Below are 14135 nucleotides of genomic sequence, written 5' to 3' on the forward strand. Positions count from 1 at the left end.
GGACTGGAGCAAACAAATCCCTTAAGGCACATTTATTTTGATGCAAACACCAAATTAAATTTGCTGTAAGTGATTTGTGTTTCTCCAGTGCTTTCTTTGGATTCTGCCCGAGAGGAGTCCTCTGAATCATCAGTTCAGAGTCTTGAAAGGAACAAAATCTCCTTTCAAGACTCTCTGCAAGTAACCACTGGCAGACATTTTTTTCTGATTAAGAGCAATTGTTTCATCAACTTCCTCATTCTTCTTTCACTTCACCATTTTGTGTTTTTGGACTTGTAACTACTGCTCCTGCAGAGCGCTCTGTGCTCTCATTGGTCAGCTTCACTACATGAAGGAACACATTGGAGAGGGCAGAAAGAGAAAGCAAACAAGCTCGACTTTTGTGTGAGGTCGTGAGGCGCCCCAGATGTGGCTTTGATTGTTGTTCACTGTGAGATACTAAACAAGATAAAAATTCAGGGGCTGACGGGTCCCTAGGTCTGCAGGATCGAGCTAAATCGCGCTTACAACGTCTAGCATTAGATTCTTTTTAATTTTTCTCTTTGCTTTCATCATCATGAAAAACATAAACTGCGGAGATTCACACGGGAACTTTGCTTCTCTGTGAAAAAAGTTTTCAGTGATCTGCTCTTTTTAAAAATTCTGTCTTTTTTTCGGCTAATATTACAAACATGCGAGCTGAATGCTTCTGATGCAAGAGTGATGTTTGTGGCCGACATCATCAGAAAAGTATTTGCCTTTCTGAGTCAATAAATCACAGAGATGACCTATATCTGATCTCTGTGTGCTGGTTGTTCTCTAGAAGTAATGAAACATTTTAAAGTTAGAAGACATGGCTGCACTAGATTTACTTAAAGGAGCAGTATGTAACTCTGACCCCTAGTGTTTAAAATGGGTACTGCCGTCTAAATTCTAAACATTGTAGAGAGCTGTCACAGGTCACCATGTGGTGGACTCTGAAGCTTCAGTGTTTATCCAGCTCTGCATGGGTCTGTAAACCTTTCTGTGTTCTAACCTCTCTCCATTTTTCAAAATCATCTGAAAAATGTGTTTCTGCAGCCAGCCTCTAGTGGACACTCAAGGAACTGCAGGATTTTACACTGCAGCATTGCGGCTTAATTTTTCAACACCAAACTGTTGGATATTAATTCTACAAGGATAGAGTATATATTTCCACAAAACGTCCTACGTTATGTAAAAAATAATATTTAGATACACAAATAAGATATTACCGCCCTCTCCTTCACGTCCTTGACCTCCTGTGGTTTTACGTCATTGAAGGCAAAATGTTTGGATGGTGTGCACGGTGATGATGATGAAATGTCATGGTGCACCGTTTCAAAGCCCCCCTGGAGACCGACAATCAGCCTCTGCACGTTTCCTTTTGGTCACAGTCTTTATGTTCGACCTCATTTACCCGACGTCATCGCCCAGCGTTCACACATTTCCCTGCAGATGTTTTCATCTCTCTGAGCAGCATGTTTCTGTCTGTGGATACCAGGAGCTGTTGGAACATGTGACCCCAATACCTTCACCCCGGGTCCCCAGTGAGCCCAGCCCGCCGCCGTGATTCTCTGCAGCCATTATTTCCCATTAGTGCCTGACAAGCAGGGCCGTTTGCAACAGCAAGACCCCGCAGAGAATCAGGTCAGCCTCAGTGCCCCCCGTCCCCTTTGTTAGCACATGTGCTGTATGACCTCGCTCAGACCGTCACTGGGTCCAAGTTTCTGTTGGAGGTTGTTTCAAAATAAGGACACATGAGCTTGAAACTTTCTACTCTTACTGCATACAAGGAGCTCTGCCGTCCTGCTGCTGTTTGAGCTGCTGTGATAAAAACATCATGTAAATTATACTCGGATACATCAGCTCATCTGTGAACATATTCTCTTCCTCAGGGTCGGTTTCATCCGAGCAGTAGCAGAGAGAATCACTCCTATGATTCCCCGCCAGCCTCGACGTCATCTTTTTGTTATTGTTTTGATTGAGAGCCCCCTGGTGGTGGAATCTACACACTGTGAGTTGAAAAGCTAAGCACTGTGTTTGTTGTGTAACAGATCAATAACTCCAGAAGTCAGCTCATTTTGGACGCATGTTTTAAAACAAATTGCCTAAAGATATCGGGTCCAACTTGTCAGATAACCACATCAAGACGACAGGGGGGGATAACACAACGACAGAAGACTAGTTTAAAGTTGAATGGTCTCAGACAAATACGTTGTCATGTGAGGAACAGACACAAGCTGTTAGAAGAAGTTGAATTGAGTCAGTCCGACTAAAACTGGACTTTAAAATAAACTGAAACTGTGCGACTAAACACCTCGATAATGAGGTCGGGGGTCTATTTACCTTTGCATGTTTATACAGTGAAACCAGGACTAGCCTCTAAGCGACCTGAGCATGCTCTACAGTTCCCCCACCGGGCTCTGACGCCAAAAAATTGAACCGCATAAATCTAAACCATAGAAGAAGTCACATTGCCGTCATTGAGCTGGAGGGATAGCGTGCATCACAGAGATTTTAAGTTGTCCAAATTTTCACTGTTTGACACACAACTAGTTTGCTGCTTGATGACCTGCTGTGAGTCAAGTCAACCAGAAGAAGGTCTGATAGGAAGTAGCTGAAAGGGGGTATATTGCCACCTACTGAAGCGGAGTGAGACATACTTCTGTACAAAGCTGTGACCAATTAAATGGCCTGATCAAGCTACAACGTTAGCTAACAGACACAAACATATTAACACATGTTCAGGTGCAGATTTTGATACAAATGGAACCGCAGAGGCCTGATAATTAGGAATTTGCTTACCCTTTGTCTCCCTCCAAATCCATCCTCTCGTGCGAATATGGTCACTTCAGACTCCAAAGAAAGAAGACGGCGATGGCCTCAGCATCAAAGGTGAGCTGAGTTTACCTTTGCTTTAGATTTTCAGGGTTTACGTCCCTCAGTTCCAGCAAAGAAACGTCTTGTTGGAACACCAGCCATTGCATTTTTTTTGTTTAGAGTTATTTTCACTTTGTGTGAACAGTTTGAGGACGACCCTTTCCTCCTTCTACAACAAGCCGCCCTGCTCTTGACCTCAAGTCCTCCCGGCGCCTTTGGGGAAAATCTTGACTGCTGACTGCGAGCTGGAGACCTTCTCACCCGACCTCCTCGACCCAGCAGGTTTCTTTTTTGCAGTTGCAACACAAATTACAATTTGGAAGGACAAAAACCTCCTCCAACCTCCAGTGATAAAAAGTTAAAGCAATTAATCTTTTTGTCTTAACAGAGGGGAAAAAATATGGTTCAAGAATTTGTTTGTCCTTCAGTGTGGAAGACGAGTTATGAGGACGACACCGTGTTTGGGAGTGAGCCAGAGGATCACACACACACACACACACACACACACACACACACACACACACACACATACACACACACACACACCGAGGAAACAGAGCTAATCACAGCCGCTGCATCTGCACCGCGTCTTCTCGTCTAATGAACAAATATGACGAGCTCTTCTCTCATCGTGTCATCTAAATCATCTCCTGTCCTTGATGTTTTTTCTCCATTCTGTTTCCTTCGGGGCTGATTGGAAATGAAATTGCAATTAGAGACAGACTTCTCCCGACCTGATTTTATGAGCAATTTAAATTCAAGAGGCCAAAATTTACTGCCTTCATTCATTAATGGACGAATCAAAACTCGCTCTGCACCGCTGCTGACTGTGTAGAGCGACTGTCACATCAAATAAATGTCCTTAAAGCAAATACATCCCTCACATATGTTCTTCTACCACACACACACACGCACGCATGCATGCGCACACACACACACACACACACGCTGTAACCTTTTACGCTCTTTAAGTTTACCTCGAGGTCACTGATGGCGTCCTCTCCCTGAAACCTTCCTCTCCTCTCTCTCTCCTTTAAACGTCTGCTTTGGCTCGCCCATGATGAATGATCGCTCACACCAATCAATTCTATTTAGATAAGCTCGCCTCCAGAGAGCGCAGGAAAAGGAAGACAGATGGATTTTTTGTGAGTTATTCAACGCCGAGGCCCAAGGTTGTTTGTTGTTATGTCGGCTGCTCTCCAAAACCGGATATTTTCTCAGGTAGGACGAACAGAGTTTGATTTGGTCTGATGAGTCCGGGGGGAAGTCAAATGAACAGTGAAGGTGTCCGCTTTGTGAAAACTGTTTTTAACTCTGTGCTGATTATAGAGACACTTCACGTGTTACAATACAGACATCCTCCACCTGACCAATGAGGAACGCACCTGGAGGCTCACGTCAGAGGCCTTTAAAAAAGTTTTTATATTTGAACCTTTTTTGGTAAACCACCTTCTTTCTCTCCGTCTCATTTCTTGGTGTTGCCGCTGTCAAAAGTTGGGAATGATACCAAAATAACCGATCTGTACCGTGCCACTTTACTGCTACCCCTCTGCTGACGGGCCAAGCGTATTGAAGCCGGAGCTAGACACACTGCAGCCCTTTGATTGGTCAAAAGAATCATCGCTTTCTGTTGGACAGCTGTTGTTTGTGTGAAAAACTCTGTAAACTGTGCTGCTGCCTGTCTCGACCAGGACGCTCTTAAAAGAAAGATTCATAGGGGCGCTGGTGGCTCAGTGGTTAGTGCGCGCACCCCATGTGTGGAGGCTGTGGTCTTCCAGGCGGGCAGCCCAGGTTCAAATCCGGCCTGTGGCTCCCTTCCCACATTTCATTCCCCACTCTCTCTCTCTCCCTGATTTCCGGCTCTGTCCACTGTCCTCTCTCTCCATTAAAGGCACAAAAAGCCCAAAAATAAATCTTTGAAAAAAAAAAAGAGAGAGATTTTGAATCTCAACGAGTTTCTTACCGTGTTAAATGAAGGTGGTAATAAAAGACTTTCTATTCTATTTGGAGGTTTTCTGCACCTTTCACAGATTTAAACTGCAAAGCTTAGTTACCCTGAAAGTGTTTAAATCCTGAGTGAAGAGTCTTGAAACCAACCTTCCTGTGTGCAGCTGTTTAGGCTGATTTGCTTTTTATTGGAGTGTTTTTGTTGTTGCTGCTCTTCTTGGTCAGGCCTCCTCTGAAAGACAAATCTCTGATATCAAAGGGACTAACCTGGATCGTTAAAGTGCTGGGCGAGCCAGAGGAAGCTACAGGTGAAACGTGTTGTTCGTACAGTAAAGTTATCTTCAGTGGGCCACTGATTTTTTATTTGTCATGGTATGTTCCTGCAACCGTGCGCACCTGAGAACGTACAGGCTGTGCACGGGGAACCCTGTTGGCCATCCTGATAATTAAAGGTTAAATAAAATAATGAAATGTGGTGACACTCGAGCTGTTAGCAGTGAGTTCCTCTCTGTCTCTTTAAGAGAAATATCAAGTTTCCACCTCCAGCTTTTTAAAATGCAAACCAGCCCCTCAGATGTGTTTTAAATGCAGCTCCAGTGACGCTGATGTTCAGTACAGATGTTTTACCCAACAGCTCCACCTAGAGGCTCAATAGCTGCACTACCTGAAGGAACAGAAATGACCATCAAACAACAACTTCTGCTTGTTTTTCACTTTATTTAATTCAGATTTATTTTCCCCTCACTGTGACCAACAAAAACATTTACCTCTGTCTGTGAGATCACCTCTTCATTTATTCAAACACGTTGTCAAGAAACAAACACAATTCACAGTTTGAAGACAGTACATGACACACATCCACACGTTTTATTTGACTCCATGTTCCTGTGATAACACCTGAGTACATTTAGCTTGTTTTCTCCAGATCTCGACTTATTTCTCTCGTTATCTGACGTCGCTGCTTTTTCCTGCGATAACGAGTTCATTTCTCGAGATCTGGAGGCTGACATTAACCAGTTATCACAGGAAGGTCGGCGTTCCACTTAGACTCAAGAAGAAGTTTGTTTTTAAGTTTTAAAGACGTTTCCCTCAGTTTTTAATTTAGACTTCTTATTTCTTAAAGACCAAATTAAGAGATTTGGAAAAAAAATATTTCAAGTGCATGAATGAGCTCCTTTAAAGTGTCCTTTAAACATTTTTAACATCCATCCATTTTCTATACCGCTAATCCAGTTCGGGGTCTCAGGGGGCTGGAGCTGTTCCCAGCTGTGATTGGATGAGAGGCCTTTATCTATCTTTATCTTTTCATCATTATTTATTTTCGCTTTTATTGCTGTAACTTTTTTATTATTTAGTTCTCTGTTAGTCGTTACATTATCTTGAATCTTTTGGTCCTCTGGTCTCAACTCGTGTTGCCCGGGTAACCATAAAGGGTCATGTGACAGTCGTGTTAAATATGTTTGTCGGGTTATTTTGCTGTTGATTGTCGACTGTCTTCTTCGGCCTCTTAATTCTGACCGTCGAGCGTCTCAGAAACGACATGGACCGACACTTTGACATCAACGCCTCCTCCATCGTTCGCTTTGCCTTCACTTGACAGCAGAGCCTGACGCACCTCCTCCTCCTCGTCCTCGTCCTCCTCGTCCTCGTCCTCCTCGCCTCCCGCTCTGTCAGAGGAGGGCGGGCCGATAGCTTGTCTGTTCCTGAGCTGCTCCGCCGACTGAAGCCCCGGCGTCTCCGTCTCCACGCCCTCCTCTGCGAACGTGCGGCAGTTGAGGATGAGCGGCGGCAGGGGGATGCTCCGCGCGAACTCCTCCATGTGCCGGGCAAACTCCATGGTCTTGTACTGGGTGACCTTGGCGAGCTCCAGCGTCTTGGCCGAGGTGACGATGGGAATGCGCTTGGCGACCTCGAATGCCTTCTGCAGCTTCTCCGCTCCCTCCGTGCGGAAGAACTCGTTGATGGCTTTCTCCGTCTTCTTCAGGTGGCTGCTGACCATGCAGAGCCGCGCCACGTTCAGGACCATGGTGATGCTGAAGGTCACCAAGCAGATGCAGACGAAGTACAGCCCTAAGCCGCTGTCATTGTGGGCCACACGCAGGATGACGGTGCAGTTACCGGTCCCTCCTGCAACGCTGGAGGCGACGCAGGTGTAGCGGCCGCGGTCCTCAAAGGAGACCACGGTGATGTTCAGGGCGCCGTCTTTCTCAATCTGCCACTTCCCGCCTAGAGTCGGGACACAAAACACAAAAAAGACAGTTTCAGTTTGAACAGATGCAAGTGAAGGAAACGGGAACGTCGAACACGAGAAGTCGTCTCCACGGCTGCGGACCGCTGAGCAGCAGGATGAAGCACACCTGGAGCCCCGTACGTCGGCACAGGTAACAAAACTAGTGCTGATGCTAACAATGCTAACTGGACTTTTTACATGCTCACACATACAATTCTACAATTCACTTGTCAGACTCTTTTATCAGAGAGTAAGAACAACACAAGCAAGGATCTAGAAAAAAGGGAACAATGTGAGTAAGAGCAAACGATCAGCTTTGAGTCTGATTGGACACACAGGTGCTGACAGGAAGTGACCAGAGGCAAAGCACAACATTGAGGGCAGTTCTTGAGAGCTCTAATCAGTATAGAAACCATCTTATAAGTCATCGTTATCAAACAAAAACCATCGTCATTACCATCATCATCATCAATAATATGGAGACCATCATCATTAAGTTAGTAGGTATTCATGAAAGAGCTGGGTCTTTAGCTTTTTCTTAAAGGTGCAGAGGGACTCTGCAGATCGTACACAGTTAATCTCTCACGATGTTGACAAGCAGAGACGCCTCATTGGACGACGGAGGTCACTGCTGCTTCAGACAACACAAACCCTGACGCTAACGTTGGCCGTTTTTGGGCCCAACAGCCGGTCAAACTTCCGGCGGTGGCGGGACAACTCGCAGAGGAATTGGAAGAAAATGTTTGCACGTCAAGAACTTTTTCCGGAGCTCTCCTCCTCCTCACCTGCGTCCTCTCCCATCAGAGCTCCTTTATGGTTGAACCACTTGACGCCATCGGGGCCCGCGGTCACATTACACTTCAGCAGCGTGCTGGATCCCTCCTTCGCCACGATGCTCCCGCTGAAGAGGATGCTGGCCAGCTGTGCCGGCCATGTCTCCGACTTGTTGTGCGCTCTGTCGGCCGTGCAGCAGCAGAGCAGCAGGACGGGGAGGAGCAGGTGTGCCAGGTGGTGTTTCATGCTGAGAGGAGGTCACAGCTACCAGCTCACATCGAGACGGGACAAACCTGCAGAACAGGAAGAGTAGACGATCACGCAGCGACTCTTACTTCTGTGTGACTCAAACGTGTTTAATCCTAACATTTAGGACATCCCTCTTTTCATGGAGTCTTAATAAACAAAGAAAACACACAAATCTTTCTTTACTTTCAAGGTATAAAGATGAATTTAGCCTTTTCTTCTTCTCCACCTTTGTTCATTTTTAGGCTCTTTTTTCAACACTGTCAAAACTAGAACAACAATAAAAGCTATTTCAGTATATATTTTGAGACTTTTGAAGCCTGTTCGCATTGTTCAGATTTGCTTTAATGACTTTATTTCTGTGTAAATGTTCAATTAAATTCGACTAATTTAACTTTTTATGTCTTTAAAACATTTCTGCTTTTCATTCTTAATGTGTTGATGTCTCGATATCTCAAGAAAACAGAAAATCCAGCGTTATTAAACAGGGATTAAGATAAATACGTTGAGAAATGTGCTCGTTATCTTGAGGGAAATGTAGTTAAATTATAATTTATAGATGCATGTCCGCTTAGGGCTTCCGTAGATAAAAGTTGATTTCATTCAGTATTTGGGTTGATAGTTAATAAAGCCATCCTGCTCCCTGAGGATTATAATGATGTTGCATGGACTCACCTACTGTAAGCCTTTAACTCACAGGTATGTCGTCGTTCTCACCTGATGCTCAGATTTGGACCCAAACGACAAATTCGACCAGAAGTCAAAATAAAGGATTTATGTAGATCGATATGTGATGAAAGATAATCCAATAAGTCCCGGTTTGGTTTGTTATTAAACTTTAAAGATCGATCCAAACACGATCAATCGGCACCTGTCACTTCCTGCTTCAGGTGTGAGTGAGTGGGCGTGGCTTCTTCGCCTTCCACTTTTGTTTTTTTTCTACTTTAGTTTACATAAATAACTAATTAGTTTCATTGATTAGCATCAAAAAAAGCCTAATGTTGTTTTTTTATTATTTAAGATACACAATGTTTTCTCATGTTGTTACCTCTTCCTCTTTATATTATATATTTAAGTGCTTTGAATATATAAATATTATGTCTCAATCAGAAAATTAGAACCGTGGAAATTAATTGTATTTTTTATATATAGAAGAATATGTCTAAATTAAGGTAATTTAATTAAAAAATGAATTTTTAGGATTTCTTGATTTGTCAGCGGAAGTTTAGAGTTTTATTTTGAGCTCTCTCTGAAACCGGAAGTCTTGTTTTGTTAACTATCAAGTTAACAAACGGCAGTTAAAAACAATACCGGTAGTGGTAGTTTTCACTATCCTTCAAAATAAACCCATAACGCCTGTGTACCCGTTAAGCGCCAGATAAAAAGTACTTCTTTTTTTTTTACAGAAAAGTGTCTTTAATTACGTAAATTAATTTTAATTGTAAATCCAATTAAATCGTTATCTTACAGAATCTTGCTGAAGCGTCAACGGTTTCTTAAACCACCTTTTATTTTGAAGGTACAAACCGGAACTCCAGTGTCTCGCTTTGTTTTGTGTCTTGTTAGTTCTGTACAGTGAAAACAAACTGTGACGTGGCTAATCCTGGTGAACAAAAGGAGTGATAAACACTCACATGTTTATCTGTAAACTGTTAAATAAAGTGTTTTAACGTTTAGAAACTGCAGACAACGAAGAAGAACGTTTGTCGTGACTCGTGAATGAAGCGCAAAGTGTCAGCAGGCTAACAAGCTAACAGGTTAGCATCAAGACTTTGACAGGAGACAGGTGAGTTAGAAGATTTATTACACCTTTTACACCTTTTACACCTTTTACACCTTTTACACCGTGTTTATTTACTTTTTATGTGACAAATATAACTCATGTACTTTCAAAAACAAGAAAGACTCATTAAACTCATTAACTAGTTGAAAGTAAATCTTGAAAACAGGTTACTAACACGCTATGTCTCACCTGACTTACCTGTCTGTATCTGTTATATAGTTATTACATTTCTTGTGTTATAGAAGTGGGTTAACTTAGGGATTGGTGATGTAATTCAAATGTACAGTATGTTCAGTTCATCACGTTAATTTAAACATGTTAGAATCTGAGTGTTCAGGTTTCAGATTATCCAGACTGGACTTTAAACTACCCCTCCCCCCCCCTCTGTTACAAACAGGAGATAACCACAAACTGTATTTCATCACTGTGTCATGCTTAAACAATTTGCTTAGCTTAAAACAGACAAGAAATCATTATTAATAAAAGGATACAACCATCAAAACAACCAGCACATCCTGTCGTCACCATCATCATCACCGTCACCATCATCATCATCATCATCACCGTCACCATCTACATCTTCATCTTCATCTACATCGTCATCGTCATCAGAGCTCCAAAAAATAATCTTAACTTAAAGAGGGACAATACAAAATAAAGTAAGATGAATTTGCCCTGCATCCCAGAGGTCACGCTGTCTGTGTTCCTCTGGGATGTTTTACTTCATAGATTTTCTAAGATATTTATATATTTTTTTTTTTTTTTAACTAAGATCTCAAAACGACAATTTATGGGTCTCCGTATGTTTAAGAAGAAAGTGACAGATATGAGACTTTTGGTACTAATATCTGTACAGATTTTAGATGACAGAATGCATCTAGTTTCTGAGTTGAAATAAGAACACTTTTCCCATACAGATTTTTCTCTAATATGATAATGCATGCAACAGTACAAACGGGTCAGCAGTTTTCAATGCTTAGGACTCATCATGGACAAGAAACTAAACTTCCAGAAACGTGCACAGAAAAGACTAAGTGTCACCCATAAGCTCAAAGCTCTGTCTTCCACCCCCTGATCGTCTGCTGTTACTTCACAAAAGAATAACTCAACCCATTCTGCGTGACTCGTCCCTCTATTTTCTTTTTTTAACAAAGTTACTTACCACCTACAATCAAAATAAACTCACCTAAATTACAAACACAGCTGCCAAGATAATCGACCTCTCCACTCCCAGCCTGTTGGACTTGAATGACGGAGCCACGACGCGCCTGACAAGAACAAAAGCAAATGACATTACTCACACCGCTTCCATCTGACTGTATATCCAGGATCGTTTTAAGAAGAGAAGTTTTGACCCTCATAATAAACTCGGTAACAGCCTCAACATTCATCCATCCACCCATCCATGCCCAATATGTCATACAAGCACCAACAAACACCAAATATCGATATGGTGTCTTTCTTGATCTGTGACGTGCATTAGCGCTGTGAGTCTGATATCCGATATATGGAAATGATAATATATCGGCCCGATACCGATATCGGATTGGATCTGTAATCATTTTTTTACCAAGTATAATGGCCACTAAGGCTTTGATTAACATCAGCCAAAAGGTCAACTATTCATCTCTTCCTCTCTCTTAAGCACTAACTGTAAATATAAACACACCACGCTGTGCAGGAGTTTGATTGGATACTGACCTAATGGCTAATAGTTCCACCTTTTTGTTTAGTTTCTCTTCAGATGCATGATCTAGGACGTTAAAGATGTCCGACAGTGAAGCTACAGCAGCCGCAGAGGGTCCAGAGGTCGCTGCAGAGAGTCCCGATGTCTCTCCTGCACAAACACCCGACAGCTCCTCGCCGACCCCACCCGACACCCTGACTGACGTGGCCCCGACGAGGAAAGCCAGGAGGAGACCAGAGCCCAAACCTGCAGCGGAGGTTGAGCCGACGCCAAAAGTAGAGGAGCAGCAGCCTGCCAAGGTAAGGACGAGGAGATGGTTATGATAACACAACAATTATTACAGGATGCCTGCGGATCCTTAAAACTTCTTAAATTCGATTTTTTTACATTCTAAGATCGTAAAATGTCTTAAAAGTCTTAAATTTTAGACGGCACTCCCAGAGGGGAAATTCTGTTTTTACACTCTGTTATTAAGAGATATGCTTCTCACACACATGCACTAACAAGACCTCTGGATATGCACTAATGTAGATCCCCCTCCCCTTCTCTTGCTTTCTGCCTCTCTCAGGCTCCCAGTGAGTCCACCGTGTCTCAGGGTGGTTGGGGTTATTGGGGCAGCTGGGGCAAATCCATCCTATCTACAGCAACAGCTACGGTGGCCACAGTGGGTGAGTATGGACCCCATACCTAAATAGTATATATCTGTGTGATTAGTGGTCATTTTTAGTGCTATACCTGGAGATCTGTCTGAAATACTACAACAGGTTTTCATTAAATGAATGGCTCAGACATTTTCTCCTATCGTCTTTATCAGGAACAATGCAGCATGCTTTGTTCAACTGTAAGAGAAACAGCAGATTCTGCAAAGTTAGCATACCTCTTTTTGGAGTTCAACACTGCCCCCTGGTGGTGGACCTTGTTGCCCTGCTCATCTGTTCAGAGTAGAATAGAACAAATCTCTTAAGGGGGGGTGGAGAGGCAGTTTTGGGAATGATCTTAAAAACCAGTCGGACTCATGAATATTTAATCAAATGCTCAACGTTGAAAATGTTTTTGACAGAGACTTCTTATCAAAGATTTAAAGAGCTTGTCTGTTAAGTGGCTTTAAAGCTGCCTTACTTGATTGAGACGAGCTGGACACACAAAAGGAAACATGAGAAAAGACTGAAGAATTCAAACATGTTTTGGATGTCTCAGATGTTTGGTGTGTCGCTCATCTCTGTTTGGGGCGAGGGGGAACCTAATATTATACCTGAGAACTCACAAACTGTACATGCATGTTACACCTCTCAGTCTGTCACTATTGTTACAAACCAAACTGTTTGCTTCTGGTGTCTGTCCAGGCCAAGGGCTCAGTCAGGCGATAGAGAAGGCCGAGACGTCGCTGGGAATCCCGAGTCCGACCGAACTCTCAGCTCAAGTCGAGGAGGAGCAGAAACAGCAGGGTGAGGCCGTGTTTCACTTTATATTATTGAACATCACAGAAGATCCTGCACATTGTGCTCAGCTTGTTGTAAGAGTGTCACGCTCATTTCCCCCTGCAGGTGAAGCCGGCGCTGAGCCCGACGCGGCCGCTGGAGAGGGATCAGCAGCCGTTGGGAGTGCGTTGGGAATGCTGTCGTCGTTTACGAGCGTCGTCCAGAGCACGGTGAGCAGAAACACACTCTGTGTCCTCTTTGTTTTCCACTGAACGGATGAGCATGAACTCATCTTTTATATATCATCCATCAGTGTTGTACTCAAGACCAGACTAACTGAGACTCAAACGCTCGACTCAGCCTTGATCCCTCAATGTCTTGGTCTTTTTTTTGTTTTATTTTTAATACTTTTATTGCAATACATTAACGTTTCCGATCATTGTACTTACATATTTGCAACATGTTTTCATATTTTTAACACCCAGTGGTGAAAAGGAAACAATACATAGAGATGTACACACAGTATGCAGATTCAAAATGCATATAACAGAGGAAGCATCCAGAGCGAGCTTTGTGCCTCCTTTTTACAAGCATATAGAGTCATGTTAAGCATACTGTTAAAGAAATAAAAAAAAGAAGTAGAAAAGTATTAAATGAAAAAAAAAGAAGTGTGCATCATCTCCTGCAGGTATTCACATCAAAGATTGTATGCGTGTTTGCACATAACCAAGATCTGTCTATATCATGTTTTTTAATCGTTGTTTATTTTATTTTTTCATTCAGTATAGTTTACATTAATGGTTATTCATTAATTTAAAAAATGTCTTGGTCTCGGTTAGTGTGGTCTTGACTACAACACTACTCAATATCATGCTGCCTAAACTGCTTCCATATTGGCAAGATAGCTGCGCCATTTTTATTGTTTTTATTTTTTTTTGTGACGGTAATGAAACGTATCCCTCTGTTATTTTTAAACACAGCGAGGATAACGTGTTACTGAACTACAGCCCGAGCTCTGATTCAGTTTTCCCGTATTCTTCTATGGAAATGTTGGGACCTGTTTGGTCTGTAAAAGTCTTTCTGAAACATTTCAACCTTCAGCAACAAAATCAAAATATGTTCCAGAAGTTTACAGTTTAGAAATACTGCAGGTTTAGTTTTTGAAGGTTA

At 42.7% G+C, this 14135-nt stretch overlaps 2 protein-coding genes across 4 annotated transcripts in view; one reads left to right on the forward strand and one right to left on the reverse strand.

The window, feature by feature from the left end:
• Positions 1-5524: 5524 nt before the first annotated feature.
• Positions 5525-8987, reverse strand: LOC109996432 (microfibrillar-associated protein 3-like). Of its 3 annotated transcripts, none has more exons than XM_020650555.3 (3): positions 8795-8987; positions 7843-8124; positions 5525-7053 (listed from the first exon to the last, which is right to left on the reverse strand). In XM_020650555.3, exons 2-3 carry the CDS (start codon positions 8075-8077, stop codon positions 6335-6337), a joined length of 954 nt encoding a protein of 317 aa, XP_020506211.2. In that variant the 5' UTR covers positions 8078-8124; positions 8795-8987; the 3' UTR covers positions 5525-6334. The 3 variants fall into 3 exon arrangements, with proteins under 3 accessions (XP_020506211.2, XP_020506212.2, XP_020506210.2); XM_020650556.3 differs by having other exon boundaries at positions 8775-8987; XM_020650554.3 differs by having other exon boundaries at positions 8753-8987.
• Positions 8988-9620: 633 nt separating this feature from the next.
• The window catches only part of fam114a2 (family with sequence similarity 114 member A2), an 8423-nt gene continuing 3908 nt past the window's right edge, over positions 9621-14135 (forward strand). Inside the window, exons 1-5 of the mRNA XM_020650553.3 lie at positions 9621-9863; positions 11594-11846; positions 12116-12215; positions 12891-12992; positions 13092-13195. Coding sequence (XP_020506209.2) covers positions 11628-11846; positions 12116-12215; positions 12891-12992; positions 13092-13195 — 525 coding nt within the window. The 5' untranslated portion in view covers positions 9621-9863; positions 11594-11627. The remainder of the gene's footprint in view (positions 9864-11593; positions 11847-12115; positions 12216-12890; positions 12993-13091; positions 13196-14135) is intronic.

Source organism: Labrus bergylta, chromosome 14, assembly GCF_963930695.1.
Source record: "Labrus bergylta chromosome 14, fLabBer1.1, whole genome shotgun sequence".
In the NCBI taxonomy this organism is placed as follows: domain Eukaryota; kingdom Metazoa; phylum Chordata; class Actinopteri; order Labriformes; family Labridae; genus Labrus; species Labrus bergylta.